This window comes from Microcaecilia unicolor, chromosome 7 (assembly GCF_901765095.1).
Source record: "Microcaecilia unicolor chromosome 7, aMicUni1.1, whole genome shotgun sequence".
Classification (NCBI taxonomy): Eukaryota; Metazoa; Chordata; class Amphibia; order Gymnophiona; family Siphonopidae; genus Microcaecilia; species Microcaecilia unicolor.
The window spans coordinates 305999667-306017995 of record NC_044037.1 but is presented as its reverse complement, the minus strand read 5'-3'; the positions used below and the strand labels follow the sequence as shown (position 1 = coordinate 306017995).

Below are 18329 nucleotides of genomic sequence, written 5' to 3'. Positions count from 1 at the left end.
AGCCTGGCTATTGTGGGGTGGGTCCCTCAGTGATCACCCCCATCCCTGAAGGATGGTCTGGCATTTGAGTACCGGCACCTTTTTTGCTAGAAATAATGCACTGCTTATAAATAGTAAGTTTGATTGTTAAGCACCTAATACTCATGTCTGTTTTGATGGCCCATTACTAGGTGAAAACATTTCTGCACAAATACAGGGAGTCCCTATAACCAGCCCCTCCAGATGACACAATGATTTACAATTTAGAACTAATTACTACTCTAAACGGATGAAAACCAATGCTTCCTCTTTGAATGCTGCACAAGCCGGCATGCTTGAAAATATAAGTGAGATCAAATAAAAAATGCTACCAATGATAAAGAATGACAACGTGGACGGAGCAGCTCATAGGTTCGCTTGCTTTGTTTGGGTGAACGGGGATGATGGCTGCGTGGAGGAGGGGGAAGGGAGACTACTAACCTGATGGGCTTCAGCTGTCATGCCGTCTCCGGTGCTCAATCTAACCTCCTCGTCAGCTCTTTCCTACTCACTCCCTTCCAGCTCCCCTGCACTGCTGTCCTTCAGTTTTTGGACCACCGGCAGAATCAGTAAGATAAATAAGCACACTGCCTTTCCTGCAGCAAGCCGGCAGCGATTCACCATGGCCCATCCCTCTGTCGTCCCGCGGTAACCATTCTCTACCCTTTAGCCCTCCGAGTCATAAGCTGGCAGTGCGAATTATATCACTTGTGGTCTTCCTTCTGATCCCACTCCCCAAGATCCCCCTCTCGACACCCATCCAAAGTGCCAATATACTGTACCCCTCCCAACCCTTGCCAGTTTCCTTCATCACCTTTTTAACATAGCCCAGTCCTTTTCCATAACCCCTAGCCCTGAAGAAGTCCATCCCCTCTCTGTGCATTGACCGGGAATTGAGGAAGTTGGGTGGGTGACAGCACTTCAAGCTGTGTTTTTAATAGCCAGAGCGTGACTGATGTACATCAATCTTTGCAAGAAAAAGCAGTAATTAGGCCCAAGAATCAGAGGGAGAGGATGTGGTTCGAGACACTGCCTCCTACTGGTGGTTCGATCAGTGTAGAGATGGGGAGAAGCTACAGATATTTTTATTAGTGAGCCGCCACCCTAGTCCAGCTTGGCTTGCAGACTCCTGGGGCAGTTTTGCTGTGATCAGCCAATTCTACAGCACAAGGTGGATTTTGTGGCCTTTGCCATGGAATCAAGACATCCCAGAGGCCCTGGGTATAACCAGCTGCAATAGAAAGAGGGTGATTGAAGTAACTCAAACTGTTGGTAAGAAAACTGGTTATGTCTCCTCAGAACATGAGAGGAAACAAAAAAAAACCCACAAAAGTGGAGAAACTAGATCCGCTACAGGGGGAGAAATAAAAAAACAAGAAAGTAGCGTGATCAACATGACACTTCCAAAACACCGGGGAGACGAGTGGTGAAGAAAGATACTTTATTTATATATTTTATACGTATTTTTTAAACCCTTTTGTTTTATTTCTTTTTATATTGGTAAGTTTCATGTTTTTATATATTGAAATCGTGTATTTCTTTTAATTTGTAGACTCCTGAGGCAGGCGTTGTGTGCCGAAACACAGCTCTGTGTCGAATCTTTTTTAATAGAGTTTTTAAAATAAAGTATCATTCTTCACCACTCGTCTCCCCGGTGTTTTGCAAGTGTTGTGTTGATCACGCTACCCTCAGAATATATGAAGCATGACTTGTGAATTGATAGGACAGTGTACTTACTGTCTCTTCTTTTATATAGCCTTTGAAAATGTGAATAAAAGTATCTTTACTAACCTGTTAGCTTTTGCTTGATGTCTGGTGAGGCCTGGTTATAGGTTGAATCAGCAGAACGGTGACCTTGTTTTGCATTTTGTGGGATCCTTGGATATTTTTCCGTAGTTTGTTGTAAACGTATGTGTTTGGGGGTGGGGAACGTTGAACATTTTGGGGATGGAACCCTTGCGTTTCCTTTGATCTACTGATACTCAGGCCCATTTGGCTGGAGTCTGTTGTATTACGGTTGCTGATGGTGTGGCCCATGTACTAAACTTGTTCCATTCTTACTTTCCAGACTTTCTACTATCATCAATGCCAACCAGATCCTTGTGCTGAAGGAAGGGCAGATTGTGGAACGCGGGAGGTGAGACCCCCGGCAGTGAGACCCTTCTTAAACCCCAGGTTTTGAGAGCACTCAGAAGACCTACAGCTCTGAGGACTCGTGAATGTCTTTATAGCCACAGACCATTCAGATGAGGGAAGGGTTCTGCGGGTGCATCCTGACGTTACTGGTGATTCTGTGAGCACTGATGCATCCTGGGAGCAGTAGTTCAGCTTTTTCATTCAGTTAGCGAGACTGTAAACCTAAGTGCTATACAACTTCCAGGCTGCCGTAGTGTACATTCAAGGAGTGCTGGGCGTGTGACACTTTTTGTCGGGCCTGAATCTTTTCTGGTTGCAGGTCAGTCCTGGGGTTCCAGGTGACACCGGTCTGTCCTTGAATTAATGAAATGTACTCGGATATACTGATTGATTGTAACCAACCATTATGGAGGGTTAATTTTATTTTATTTAGCTCACAACTTTAGAGGTGCATTACATTTAGGTACGGTAGGTATTTTCCTGTTCCCAGCGGACTTACAACTAATGGTTGAATACAAAGGAAATAAGAAGTAGCAGGAATTGACAGGAAGAGAGGAAATCTTTAGAAAGCAGTTTAAAAACCCTGTGGTCTCTCTTTGAAAGTGTACTTGGTATGCACCATGCAGCTACAAAACCCTGTATGGGAGGAGATGCAGAACATGCTTGGAGATTTGACAATCTCTCATGTGGCCCTTCCCTCCATCTGACCTAACTTTACTCGTTTCTTCTCTTGGGTGTACTTCTTCCTGCACCAAGGAGACTCAGTTTTCAGAGAATGTTTATGTATGTAAAAGGTTTTGAATATTGCTGCCTTCATTTGGCTCAGAAGACTTTTCCCAGCTTGACTATTTTGGAGGTGTTTGTACCAGAGAGAAGGCCCAAGCAGCAAGACACTGGGAAGGTGACTGGAATAATGCATGAAATCTGTGGATGTAGGGAGATAGAGGCTTTGAAAGACACCTATTTTCAGAGGGGAGAGGGGAGCGAGACCATGGATGCATTTGTAGACATTATGGGGGGAGGGGGGAAAACAAGATGATATTCCCACAAGTTTTCTGTGCGGGTTTATTTTTTTTTAAGTTTTGGGACTTTTGTATTTGTAGGTGAGACGTAAGACTTTTTATGCTTATCTCTGAGTTGTAAAGAACTAGAGACGAAGACAGCAAGTAGAAAACATATACACCCAAAGGCGTGCCCAGGAATGCATAGGGTGCTTTTCCTATCGGGACACACCTATCCATAGACTTATGTCATACTGTCGTGATAGAAAGTGTACCCAATAGCATGTACGATGCTTTTCTTTTCAGGACACACCTATCCATAGACTCATGTCGTACTGTCGTGATAGAAAGTATATTCAGCAACACGTACGATGCTTTCCATAGACACGTTGTACTGTCGTGATAGCAAGTATACTCAGCAACACGTACGATGCTTTCCATAGAACATGTCGTACTGTCATGATAGAAAGTATACCTAGCAACACGCACGATGCTTTTCAGGATACACCTATCCATAGACTCATTTCGTACTGTCGTGATAGAAAGTATACCCAGCAACACGTACGATGCTTTTCTTTTCAGGACACACCTATCCATAGACTCGTGTCGTCCCAGCAACACGTACAATGCTTTTCTTTTCAGGATACACCTATTCATAGACACATGTTGTACTGTCGTGATAGAAAGTATACTCAGCAACACGTACGATGCTTTTCTTTTCTGGATACATCTATCCATAGACTCATTTCGTACTGTTGTGATAGAAAATATACCCAGCAACACGTACGATGCTTTCCATAGACACATGTCGTACTGTCGTGATAGAAAGTATACCCAGCAATACATACGATGCTTTTCTTTTCTGGATACACCTATCCATAGACTCATGTCATACTGTCGTGATAGAAAGTATACCCAGCAACACGTACGATGCTTTTCTTTTCTGGATACATCTATCCATAGACTCATTTCGTACTGTTGTGATAGAAAATATACCCAGCAACACGTACGATGCTTTCTATAGACACATGTCGTACTGTCGTGATAGAAAGTATACCCAGCAACACGTACGATGCTTTTCAGGACACACCTATCCAAAGACTAGTGTCGTGATAGAAAGTACTGTTTGGTGCTTTTCCCTATTTTATGTCTGTTAAGTTTGTTCTATGTTAGGATTTGTTCCACCTTGTTTACTTCTTCTATAGCATTTGCTGTTTCTGTAGCTGCTGGTGACTTCTGTCTTTCTCCCTCTCCTAGACACGAGGAGCTCCTTGCAAAGGGTGGTGTGTATGCAGGCATGTGGCAAAAGCAGCAGCAGGCCAGCGACTCCGATTCTGCCTCTGACACGGAGACTAAAGACAGGAGCACTGAGAAACTACAGCCCATAGTGGGGTCAGCAAGGAAAGGACACAGAGACTCTGTGACCCCCACCAAGAAGGGACATTGACCCCCCCCCCCCCCCCCCCAAGTGAGTCTGCACCATCTTCTCGTCCTGTTCCTAGCAAACACTACAGAATCTGCACTGCACTGTTTTCTTCACTCGTCCAGCTGTGCTCTGGGAGAGGAGATGCTTTTATGAAGTTTTATACACCGTGAGGGGAAGATACAAGCCGATTTTCACCTCGCTGCTCCTGCATGTGTGTGGTTACAGAACACCAGGGAACCTACACAATAAAACTCGCACTGAAAATGTTTGTGTGTGTGCCACGCTGAAAGTTTTACATCCACACTGAAGTGCTTCTTAATGGACGATGCAATGAATTTTAGCAAGTGCTCACGAAAAATCTCCCTTGATAATAGCATGTGTACATTTTTTTTAAAGATTTTTATTAAAGAGGAAATGAGATCTGTAAGTTATACATTGAAGATTGCCAGTATAATACAAAGAATTCTTTTCTATTTTGATATGTAACGACTAGCAACAAGTCAGTCAATAAATATTATACCTGAAAACACACGTGTACACTATTAACACAAAAAGTAGAGCATGCATGTTAGATGCCACAAAATGACCCATGCTAACCGCCCCCTTTTAATATGGGATTTCTCCCCCTCCCACCGCAAGATCCAACAAAAAAAAACAGTTCAAAAAACACCTCCCTTTATGAACTGCCCTTTCTCCTTCAAGGCGAGAACTCACAGGCAAAGCTGCCTCCTTGTACCCCCTTCATGATGAAGACAAGACCTACACTATCCCCACACACACATCTCCAGAATGCCTTTTAAACATTCTGGGGACCCCATTAGAGCCCCCTAGCTGGCAGTGCTGCTGAACTGCAGTTGGAGCCACTGGGGCAGTACTTCAGAGTCACATGATGGTGCTGTCATTCAGAATTCAGTAGCAGTACTGGACAGGATGGAGGCTCTTCAGCATGGTATAAAGGCATTCTTATATTCTGACAGTGTCGCTATTCTCAAGTTAGCCCTCTCCTCAAGTCACTTCATTGGCTCCCTATCCGTTTCCGCATACAGTTCAAACTCCTTTTATTGACTTACAAGTGCATTCACTCTGCAGCTCCTCAATACCTCTCCACTCTTATCTCTCCCTACACTCCTCCCCGGGAACTTTGTTCATTGGGTAAAACTCTCTTATCTGTACCCTTCTCCTCCACAGTCCACTCGACTCCGTTCCTTTTATCTTGCTGCACCATATGCCTGGAATAGACTTCCTGAGCCGGTACGTCAAGCTCCATCTCTGGCCGTCTTCAAATCTAAGCCAAAAGCCCACCTTTTTGATGCTGCTTTTAACTCATAAGTCCTATTCACTTGTACAGTACCCAGGTCTGTTTTATCATTTCCACCTTAAGTATTTCCCTTATTTGTCCTGTTTGTCTGTCTTGATTAGATTGTAAGCTTTGTCAAGCAGGAGTGTCTCTTGCATGTATTGTGTGCAGCACTGCATAAGTCTAATAGCGCTATAGAAATGATAAATAGCAGTAGTGGTATTCTTAGCAATTGTCATTCGGTGGGGGGGGGGGGGGTCTTCTGGCTGAGTTGATAGGGTTGGGGGCTGGCTTCTGAGAGTGGGACATGTGGGCATGGCCTTATTTTTTGTGGAGGGGTGAAGGTACTTGAAGGACTATGAAGGCTTCTTGTGGGGGAGGGGGGGGGGTCATTTTCTTGAGGAAGGAAGGTAAATCTGCAACTGTAATAGCTTGAGAGAGAAGAAGTCCCTCGTGCTAAGCAGCCCTACCATTTTGGTTTAGTTACCTTGGGAAATATAGAAGCTGCAGCATCTAATATGTGAACATTTGGTCGGGTGGAGGGGGGTTAATTCTAGAACACTGCGCCTCTAGTTAGGTGCCTCTTTATTGTGTAGATTAGAGGTGAGCGTTTACACTGGTCACATGCACATAAGTTACACGCTTACGAGTCCCACCCTTGCTCCGTCCATCTGTCTGAGAAATACATGCTGCATAAGATACGGGTATATTTGCAGTATAGTACGTAAGGGGGATTTTGGCGTTTACACTCCACGTGCTAATGTGCCGCCTAATTTCATAGAATTATCCTCTACATTTTAGGTCTTACTGGAGTATGGTAAATAGCTGAATGGGAGCATACCTTTCACCCACTAAAGCCGCCTTTGCATATGACATACGCTCATGAACCTACCTGTAGACGGTAATTTTAGTGGGTACCTATTGACAGCACCAGACTCTGCTTTAAGCGTACACACTGGTCTTTATTGCACAGGTCCCCAAATACCTAATTGCATTCTGTATTTTTTAAAGTTACACACACTGCTTTATTGATGGCATGGACTGTTGAGGTTGTATATGTGATTTTCTAATGTAATATAAAATTATGAACTGTTCAAAGCTTTGCAGTTTTTTTTGTGCTATGAGGAAGGCTGCTGCCATAAACTGTAGCTCTCTCTTGTGTGCACACATTGTCACAAGCTCCCAGAGGTTCTGCAAAGCAGCACTTGCTAAGTGTATGGAGCCTGGACTAGACCACAGGCAGGCAGGTGTATGCTAGATTAACAGGTTCTCATCACACACAGAAAGAAAGAGTCTCGTAAGAGGTGATGAATCCATGTGGATAATAAATTTCAAATGATCACAGCCACTTTATGCTGTAGAAAATAACAGTTATGTGCTTGCATGTGCCCCGGCCTGCTGATACTATCTTGGTGCCTTCAGCTTGGACCTCGGAGGGGCAGTGGGTAAGGGGCATTTCTTTCCTAAGTGAATGCAGTATCTGGACCAGTGGCGTAGCCTGGGGTGGGGGGCTTGGGGGCCTAGCCTCCCCCCCCCCTACACCCTTCAAAAATTGCAACAGCATATTCAAGGCTGGCGGGATTGATCAAGTCCCACCAGCCAAAGAAGAGTCTCGGCCTGAGACACCCCCCCCCCCACACACACACACACACTTGTGCTGCCTGAGCTGCAGGAAGCCGGCGGGGTGCACCAGCCACCAATGCCGCTACTTCCACCCATGCTCAGTTCAGACAGAGCATATGTGAAAGAGCCTGCGTCAAAGGTTGGAGCATTCTGCCAGCTTTCTCACTGCTTTTGCAGCACGGGCGAGGGCTCCAGAAGAGAATCTCTGGCTGGCAGGGCTTGAGCTGCCCTGCCAGCACAGATATGATTTTGCGGCAGTGATGGAGGAACACAGAGGAAATGCTTGACCCGCCAGCCACCCTGGCTCCTCCTCCCCCCCCCCCCCCCCCCCCCCCCCCCCCCCCACAAACACAAAAAAAAATAGTTCTGGCTTGAGTAGACACTTCTGTTTCAGGAATTTATGGATAAATGTCAGGATGGGACAAGTCCTGAGGGTAACTGTAGAAAGACAGGGTCTTGGTTTCAGATCTCAGCACACGTGCTATACAGATAGGCATGCACCTAGGTACCACCCCTTCCAAAGGCTTCATTCCATTGAAGATCTTTCACTTCTGCTGTCAAAAAAATATATATAGCTCAAAATTCATTCAAGTAAAAGTTTGTTTCACTGGTCTACACAGGGCAGAAAAGACAAATTATAGAAATGTTCAGAAGTAAGAGTAAGAAACAAAAAAAAGTCTTGACAAAGGATATGGAGAAGGGTTATAAAGAAATTTCAATGTGTTTGAGTATCTCTTGGAACTGGCGACAAAGATTCACCTTTCAACAAGACAATGACCCTAAGCACAAAACAACAACAATGCAGTGATCCAGGAAGAAGAAACTGAATGTCCTCAAGTAACCCAGTCAAAGGCTGGTAATAGGTGTGTGGGGGGGGGGGGGGGGGGGGGGATTTGTTGGTGCTGGGTTGATCATATCTTGTATGTGGGGAGTTCATGATACGTAGGGTTACCATATGTCCTGTCGTGGACCCTTGGTCTTTTCCCAGTGTGGCATTACTTATGTCCTCATTTAAGAGAACATAGTAACATAGTAGATGACGGCAGATAAAGACCTGCATGGTCCATCCAGTCTGCCCATGACAAACTCATATGTGTATACCTTACCTTGAATTTGTACCTGTCCTTTTCAGGGCACAGACCATATAAGTCTGCCCAGCAGTATTTCCCGCCTCCCAACCACCAGTCCCGCCTCCCATCATCGGCTCTGGTACAGACCGTATAAGTCTGCCCTCCCCTATCCTCGCCTCCCAACCACCACCCCCTCTTCCCCCCAACTGCTCCGCCACCCAATTTCAGCTAAGCTTCTGAGGATCCATTCCTCCTCCTTTTGCACTTCTTCAGATATGTCCTCCAGGTGTTTTAACTTTTAGGACAATTCCTCTTTTTCCTTTATGACCAACATACCTACCCACATGAGAGAAACCAGCTCTGGCCTATTAGTCTGTCTGGACACATGAGGGCACTAAAGAGAGAGAGAGAGAGAGAGGCAAAAGAATTATGTTTGTGCAGCACAACTTTAAGCATATGTCATGCAAATACTTCTACACGTATCTTAGAAGACAGCCAAAGTTGTTGAGGGATATCTGCGTTTCTGATAAGTGCGCCTGGGCTCAGACTCGGTCAAACTCAAATCCAGAAGTTTTTGAAAAGTAGATTACTATCAACTGCTGTACTGTAAGTCAGTTGGTTCATTAATTAAAAGCCATTTACACACATTTGCTACAATTAAATATTTCTTTAGGAAAGGTAACAACCCATTTTAATTTTTTATGTCCTCTGTTGTCTCCACAAATATGGGAACCCTGGTGATAGATTGATAATATTTGTGTGTGTGTGTGTGTGTGTGGTGGTTGTTGATGCTAGGTTGATAATATCTTTGTGTAGGGTGTAGGATATGGTAATAGGTTGCTAATATTTTCTTTTTGGGGGGGGGGAGGGGGGCACGGATTGGTACTGGGTTGAGATCCTAAAAGAAACAGAGAAAAAGGTAGGCATATAAACACTATCCAGCTCATTTTCGAAAGTGATCGCCGGCCATTTCCCCAACATAAATCGGGAGATGGCCGGGGATTTCTTAAAAGCGGCGAAATTGGTATAATTGAAAGTGGCATTTTTGACAGCATCGCCGCTTTCCTGTTGCTTCGCCGGCGAAAGTTCAAGGGGGCATGTCTAGCTTAGCGAAGGCGGGCATGGGTGTGGCTATCAGATTTTATTTTTATTACATTTGTACCCCGCGCTTTCCCACTCATGGCAGGCTCAATGCGGCTTACATGGGGCAATGGAGGGTTAAGTGACTTGCCCAGAGTCACAAGGAGCTGTCTGTGCCTGAAGTGGGAATCGAACTCAGTTCTTCAGTTCCCCAGGACCAAAGTCAACCACCCTAACCACTAGGCCACTCCTCCACTTTCGCCGATAATGGGAAAAAAAAAGCGGTGTTCAGCAGTATTTCGCCCGGTTTACTTGGTCCTTTTATTTTCACGACCAAGCCTCAAAAAGGTGTCCAAACTGACCAGATGACCACCGGAAGGAATCGGGGATGACCTCCCCATACTCCCCCAGTGGTCACCAACCCCCTCCCACACTAAAACAATAAAACTAAAAACCTTTTTTGCCAGCCTCAAAAGCCGTACCCACCTCCATGACAGCAGAATGTGTTCTATCCTCTGACAGCCTTTCCCTGGTTGTGATGTGGCTCTCGGGTGAGTGTGACACCTTTTCTGTTAGGTGCACTGCAGAGTCACATCAGCAATGCATTGTGGTGGGTGTAGTGTAGTGGGCTCTACTCCCATGGTGCTTTTCCCCCTGCTAACTGGGTCAGAGTGTGTCCAGTTTTGTTTCCGGTAGTCCATGAGGTAGTGGCCATTTTTGTAAGCCAGTTTTAGATCCCTTTCATGTGTTACCCATGTTAGAGAACTTAGTTATTATCTTGAATCTTGCTGAAAGAGGGCATTGTACACCATTCTGCCAGCTCTGACCTAATCTCAGTACCAGGGAGACTCTTTGCCAGTGGGGCACAACCTCTGATCTGCAGTTAACTGTGAATAAACGTGCTTATTCAAATAAAGGACTTTTTCAAAGAGATTAGTCTTCAGGTGTCAACTGGTGTGCCAAGGTTATACAGCAGCAACAAGTCCTAGAGGCCTGCGTCTATGCAGGTCCCTGGAGCACTTTTAGTGGGTACCGCAGTGCACTTAAGGCAGGCGGACCCAGGCCCAATCCCCCCCTACCTGTAACACTTGTGCTGGTAAATGGGAGCCCTCCAAAACCCACTGTACCCACATGTAGTTGCCCCCATCACCCCTAAGTACATTTGTGGGTAGTAGGTTTTGGGAGGGGGGGGTTGGGGGGCTCAGCACCCAAAGTAAGGGAGCTATGCATGTGGGAACTTTTTCTGAAGTCCACCGCACTGACCCCTAGGGTGCCCAGTTGGTGTCTTGGCATGTCAGGGGGGGCCAGTGCACTACGAATGCTGACTCCTCTCATGACCAAATGCCTTGCATTTCGCTGGGTTCGAGATGGCGGGCAGCTTTTTCCATTATCGCTGAAAAACAAAACCAGTGATCTCAACCCTGGTGAGCTCTGGCATTTGGCCGGGCTAAACCGTATTATCGAAAAAAAAAGATGGCCGGCCGTCTTTTTCGAAAATACGGTTCTGGCCAGCTGTTGTGCTAAAATCTAAATACACCACATCTAGCACTCTTCCTTGATCCAACTCTCAGGTCATCCAAAGAAATTAACCATAGTAACATAATAGATGACAATAGATAAAGCCCTGTACGGTCCATCCAGTCTGCCCATCAAGATAAACTCATAGCATAAGGTATGATGTGATACTGCATATGTATACTCGATCTTGAGTTGTCCTTGCCATTTTCAAGGCTTAGACCGAAGTCTTCCCGGCACTGTTGTTCTCCAAATTCTGAAGTTGTCATCAAAGCCCCACTTCAGCCCATCCAAATCTGTCCAGCCACGATCAGGGCACAGATGGTAAAAGTCTGTCCAGCACTGGCTTTGCTTCCCAATTACTGGTATTGCCATCTACTCCCCACTAAGCTTGTTTGGTATTCCTGAGGGTATTCCTGAGTTGCCCCCCCCCCCCCCCCCAACCTCAATTTATATCCTCTAGTTCTGCCAACTTCCCGTCTCTGGAAAAAGTTTGTTTGTTGATTAATACCTTTCAAATAATTGAATGTGCAATCAGCAAACAATAACAGGTAACTGAAATATGGATCAATCATGAAACTATCTACCTGGGGAGATCAGGACATATGCTGCTCACAGATTATCAAATATAACTGAACTCAGGGCCTCAGCAAACAGATCTGTAGTGGATGCTTGGAATGCCCTCCCGCGGGAGGTGGTGGAAATGAAAACGGTAACAGAATTCAAACACGCGTGGGATAAACATAAAGGAATCCTGTTTAGAAGGAATGGATCCTAAGGAGCTTAGCCGAGATTGGGTGGCAGAGCCGGTGGCGGGAGGCGGGGATAGTGCTGGGCAGACTTATACGGTCTGTGCCAGAGCCGGTGGTGGGAGGCGGGACTGGTGGTTGGGAGGCGGGGATAGTGCTGGGCAGACTTATACGGTCTGTGCCAGAACCTGTGGTGGGAGGCGGGGCTTGTGGTTGGGAGGCGGGGATAGTGCTGGACAGACTTATACGGTCTGTGCCCTGAAAAGGACAGGTACAAATCAAGGTAAGGTATACACAAAAAGTAGCACATATGAGTTTATCTTGTTGGGCAGACTGGATGGACCGTGCAGGTCTTTTTCTGCCGTCATTTACTATGTTACTTTCTTCTCCCTGGGTAAGACTGAAGACAAAACCAGTACCTTTTAGGAAGCTTTAAACTCCAGGCCAATCAGCACCCAGAACAAGTTAAAACAAAAAAAGCTGGCCACATCACTGCAGGTCTTCTCTCTGTAACAACTTTAAGCAGAAACATACACCACCTGCTGGCCGGAGTAGAGAAATGCACTTCAAGAATTAATGAAGGCAGTTTTACAGGTGTTAAAAACCCCACTGTTCTGTCACATTAACATTATAATTGTGTTCACATTTGGGTAATAACTGAGAAAATACTGTTAGCAAATCATATTAGAAAGCTTGGCGTCAATTTGGCTAACTTCTGCTGAATATATCAAGCAGCAAATCTATATATATAAAACTCACCCTCAACGTTCTATTGTCTGATGATGTCACTGAAGCCAAGGTTCGTAAGTTCGAAGCTCTGAAGCCAACAAAATCACAGTCTTGGGGCCCGCCCTCGCGTCAAACGTTATGATGTTGAGGGCGGAGGCGGAGCAATTTACTCACATCGACGACGGTCAGGGCGCTGCAATGGGCCACCCACTGACGACGAAGGTGCGTTGGGTGTGGGGGCCACAGTCACACATTGAAGAAAAGGCTAGACGAATTTCATATTTAATATAAAAAGTTTATTCTTAGTTCAGAATTTACTGAATAGCATCAATGAGCTTATTCAGGAAGCATTGTATAAGCAATATACAAGTCAGAATGCTTACTACTTCTTTGTTCCACTCTGTTTTTATACCGTTCTTCTTTGGCATCTGACTAATTCTCTCATACAACATTCCTGTGCAAGTCTCTGAATACCACAACGCTGTTAATCATGTGCAGAACATGCTACATCTGTTTTCCCTTATTGCTCCCCCTTCTTTACAGACTTTCTGGAGCCGTGCCTTTGGCTGATGTTTAATGTCCGTCACCTTCTTTTCTCATGCCTCAGGAGATTTAGTGTTGAAACAGCTTGTTGTAATCATGGAGCTTTCCACTCCCCATCTTTCATGCTTTTATTCAACAACATCGACGGCGGCCACGGCGGCGCAATGCCCTCACTAACAACCAAGGTGCGTTCGGTGGGGGGGGGGGGGGGGGCACAGGAAAGCCTTGCTAGCGCCTGTTTCATTGGCTCCAGAAACGGGCCTTTTTTTTACTAGTAAGTAACATAATAAATGATGGCGGATAAAGACTTGAATGGTCCATCTAGTCTGCCCAACAGTCACACTCATCACCAATTCAAGTTTTAAAATCAACAATGAATGTGATACTATATACCTGATCATGGTCTTTCTTTGGTGTTTCTGGGACATAGACTATAGAAGTCCACCTGGCTCTGTTCTTATGTTGCAACTACTACTATGAAAAGTTGTTCACCCCATGCATGGAACAATCTCCCCGAGCCCATACGCCAGGCCCCCTCCCTGCCCATCTTCAAATCTCTCCTTAAAGCCCACCTCTTCAAGGTCGCCTTCGGCACCTAACCTCTACACCTCTACCCAAGAAATCTAGACTGCCCCAACTTGACATTTTGTTCTTTAGATTGTAAGCTCCTTTGAGCAGGGACCTTTTTGTTTATTTTGTACAGCGCTGTGTAGTAGCGCTCTAGAAATGTTAAGTAGTAGTAGTAGTATACTTCCACTGTGTACATCCGTATCCTGTACAAGCTGGCATGTTTGAAAATATAAATGAGATTAAATAAAAATGCCAACAACAATAGCGAATGACAACGTGGATGCAGTAGCAGCTCATAGGTTTGTTGGCTTTGTTTTGAGTGTACGCAGAGCGACGGCTGTGCGGGGAAGGGGGAAACCCAGATTAACCTAAGTGGCTTCAACTTTTTTGACGTCAAGCCGGCTCCTCTGCTCAATCAACCCTCCTTGATGAGAGTGAACGTTGGAATGCACTGAGAAAGGCTATTGGAGGAGCAGGAAGAGGCTTGGCGTACAACGCGGGCTTCTATTGGAAGTCCAGACCGAGGAGGTTCAAGGGTCCGCCCCCTGTGACGCGTGCTTCCGCTTTGTTGCTGACTCGCTGGAGCAGGATCGAGGAAGGGAAAAGCCGGCGCGCGAGGTGTGTTACGTCACGGCAGCGGAAGTGATGAAAGCAGGAAGGTTGATGTCGTAGTAAAGGGGTGTGGTCTGGTTCCGTTTTTTTGACTAGAGCGGGAGGAAGTGGGAGTCGATCCAGGTCCAGGAGGAAGAGAAGAGCCTAGACGGAGCGGGGAAGCGGCCATGCGTGGGTTTTTAGCGGGGCTCCTGCGGGAGGAGCCGGAAGATGGTGCTTTTCCTCTCCCCACTGGCCTGCAAAACCTGACGGTGAGTAGCCACCGGATCGGGCCCAAACCTCGGACTTTCCTAATTGGCCTTCCGGCTTTGGACTGCAGGAAAGGCCGCGGTTGCACCCTGGGCCTGGCTTGATAAGGGTGAATGAAGAGTAGTAGCGGCCTCCAGATCTGTATCTGAGCCTGGGCTGAGGTCAATCTTCTCCCCGCATCTGACTTTTTTTTTTTCTCTCTTTCTTTCTGAACACATTGGAGCCGACTCTGTGGGTGCTGAGCACCCCCAATATTGAGAACATTCCTTGTATGTGTCCAGGGAGGGGTCATTTCCATTGGGCTTAGCACCCCCAATAATGTTGAAAAGTTGGCTCCTATGTCTGAACAAGTATGGAATGTTGCTACTATTTGGGTTTCTGTCAGGTACTTGTCACCTGGACTGGACACTGTTGGAAACAGGATACTGGATTAGATGAACCATCGGTCAGACCCAGTATAGCTTATTCTTATAGGGCCAGAGAGGTGTGGTAGCCGTGTTAGTCCAATTTTAAAAGTAATCAATAGAAATCAAACATAATAAAACATGGAAAAGAAAATAAGATGATACCTTTTTTTATTGGACATAACTTAATACATTTCTTGATTAGCTTTCGAAGGTTGCCCTTCTTCTACATGGAATGTTGCTACTCTTTGGGATTCTACATGTTAAATAGAGAGGTGTGGTAGCCGTGTTAGTCCACTCTTAAGATTATCAATAGAAATCAAACAAAATAAAACATGGAAAAGAAAATAAGATGATACCTTTTTTTATTGGACATAACTTAATACATTTCTTGATTAGCTTTCGAAGGTTGCCCTTCTTCTACATGGAATGTTGCTACTCTTTGGGATTCTACATGTTAAATAGAGAGGTGTGGTAGCCGTGTTAGTCCACTCTTAAGATTATCAATAGAAATCAAACAAAATAAAACATGGAAAAGAAAATAAGATGATACCTTTTTTATTGGACATAACTTAATACATTTCTTGATTAGCTTTCGAAGGTTGCCCTTCTTCCTCAGATCGGAAATAAGCAAATGTTGGTAGATGACAGTATATATAAGTGAAACATCCAAGCATTTCATTGACAGTCTAATAGGGTGGGGGTGGGTAGGAGGTATACCTGGGAACATCAAAGCATTTCACTTTGATGTTCCCATGCATACCTCCTACCCCCCCACCCCCCGTTAGACTCAGTGAAATGCTTGGATGTTTCACTTATATATACTGTCATCTACCACATTTGCTTATATAAATGTAAATCCACATACGCAGCCAGCTTCTCCAATATAAGCACGCAAATATGGAACGCGCTGGCCATAAAAACAAGGCACGACCTAACAATCTTCTGAAAACTACTGAAAACCAACCTGTTCAAGAAGGCATACCACAACGACCAATCCTAAACAAGAGATAATTAGTCGCCACATGAACTAGGTGAAAACGAACTCTTTACATCAGATTATAACCGTCGATGTCACTCATAAAGTTACACAATACACATTACCACTTTAGCTATTATGCTGGATCGAACTGTGTTTCTCATTCCGGACATGAACTTTCTATATTTGATTATCTAACTTACTCTAACTCATTCAGGAACTTCAATGCAATACCTCTCTGTTTTCTATTGTACCATTTATCTGCTTTAATGTAATACAACCTGTAATTCTCCATCTGGAAATGGCAATCGCCATTACGGTGTAATGTAAGCCACGTTGAGCCTGCAAATTGGTGGGAAAATGTGGGATACAAAAGCAACAAATAAAAATAAATGCAACTCTCAAACTACTAAGAAGGATTCAACGTGCTTTGGAGGAACACATGTCCTGCTACCCCCCTCCAAAAAAAACCCTCATTTTTTACCTCGTTCATTCTTTCTCATAAAATATTGCACAAATCTGGCACCTCATCCCTGAACTGCTATTTAATCACTCTCCCATCTCTGCAACAAGCTTCCTTTCTTCAGATTTCTACCTCCATCCACCCTTGCAGCTCTCAGAACTATGAAGCCTCTTGCCTTGCGGCATAAACTTCTGAACATCTGACAGAATAAACTATCTACATTTATTCAATAAAGTGAATTTCAGAAAAAGAAAAGAGACTTCTGGGTGTGCTGAAGTTACACTTCTTGGATATTAAAGCCTTAAGAATATTAAGCTTTAAAAGGCCTTGACAACTGTAACATCATTTATTCAGGTCTACCACTTTCACAGTTAAAGAAGTTGCAATTGATCTAAAATATTGCTATAAAGTTATTATATCATGCAAAAAAATCAGATCATGTTACCCCGATGTTTAAAGAAAAGCATTGGTTACCCACTGAACAAAGAATTACTTACAAATTATTATTATTATTACTTTTAAGGCAATTAAGCTGGACGTCTCAAATTATTTAGAGTCTCTTACAATCCCATACACCCCAGCAAGAGTTTTATGCTCAATCAATGACTACCGATTAGTCCTTCCAGGACCAAAACAGGCTCACCTTGAGACTACTAGGCACAGTGCCTTCTATATTACTGCCCCTGCTTCATGGAATAATTTGTAGTGAAACTGAGAGAGGGAGCAAAGCACAGACAAAAAACAAAAAGCACCAATGGCCTCCAAAAAAAGGGGATTGAAGTCTTTAATCATATGTTGAAGAAACAGTACTTGAATGGACCCGACACGGTTCCGTGTTTCGGCGCACAGCGCCTGCCTCAGGGGTCGCAAGAAACAGCAGACAACATGCGGTGATATTGTAAAGACAATACAGTTAAGAAGATCAATGAACTGCAAAGCCGTGTGATCCCCTTCACAATAGAGGACAAAAAAATGCTCTAGTGAGCAAACGCGGTCCTTCAGTAGTGGACTCTATTGTGTGCTTGGCCTGTGGGTGCTTTCTGGGAACTGTGGGACCCCTGAGATTGTGGTCCCAGTGTCCTTAGAAACCACTGGGGAAATAATTTGCAGGTGGGAGACTCGCCCAGAGGCAAGTGGGACCCCTCAGGCGGGTGGAAGGGTATACTAGTATAGAGCACATGCCCAGGTATTACTTGGACAGACCCTTTAGGTGGCTGAAGGGTTACGCTGCTCCCCCCAGTAGGTTCTGGGCATTTCGGGACAAGTTCCTTTTCCTTTCTTTGTCTATATACATTTTTAACTTGCAAATTGTACACTGCCCTGTTCTGTGTGTCAGTATGGGCGGTATAGAAAGTCTTAAACTGTAAATTGCTTTTTTGAAGGAATTCATTCAAGGTGGTGTACAGCAAGAATAAGTCAAACATAAGCAATAGACAATTACATCAATAAAAATATTTAAACAGCAATACACAGTATGGCATAGTACTCTACATTATAGCAACACAATACACACCTTTTAATAGACAGCATAGGGTATAAGCAAAGATGGGACATATAGATAGATAAGATAGAGTAACAGGAGTAAGAAAATAAGGGACTAATTTAAAGAAAGTTGTACGTGAAGTCCGAAAGGTGAATGAATATAATCTCAGCTCGAGTAGGAATGGATAAGCATCTCCTGCTACAGTACAATACAACAGAATTTGTATTCCGCTATACACCAACTAATGATCAATGCGGATTACAATTTAGATAAGAGCTAGGCCATTACTAGGAAGAAAAATACAAAAACTATAATTTTATATATAACTGATCATAACTATCCTAATACAATAAGCACCAAAATGACATTAAGTAAATGGAAA

General features: G+C 44.5%; 2 protein-coding genes across 2 annotated transcripts in view; both read left to right on the top strand.

Moving 5' to 3' along the window:
* Nucleotides 1-5236, top strand: part of ABCB6 (ATP binding cassette subfamily B member 6 (Langereis blood group)) — a 79045-nt gene extending 73809 nt beyond the window's left edge. The window contains exons 19-20 of the mRNA XM_030209983.1: nucleotides 2087-2155; nucleotides 4413-5236. Of these exons, the coding sequence (XP_030065843.1) occupies nucleotides 2087-2155; nucleotides 4413-4602 (259 nt within the window). The 3' untranslated portion in view covers nucleotides 4603-5236. The remainder of the gene's footprint in view (nucleotides 1-2086; nucleotides 2156-4412) is intronic.
* Nucleotides 5237-14414: 9178 nt separating this feature from the next.
* CNPPD1 (cyclin Pas1/PHO80 domain containing 1) overlaps nucleotides 14415-18329 on the top strand; it is a 30987-nt gene continuing 27072 nt past the window's right edge. The window contains exon 1 of the mRNA XM_030209902.1: nucleotides 14415-14620. Within this exon, the coding sequence (XP_030065762.1) occupies nucleotides 14537-14620 (84 nt within the window). The 5' untranslated portion in view covers nucleotides 14415-14536. The remainder of the gene's footprint in view (nucleotides 14621-18329) is intronic.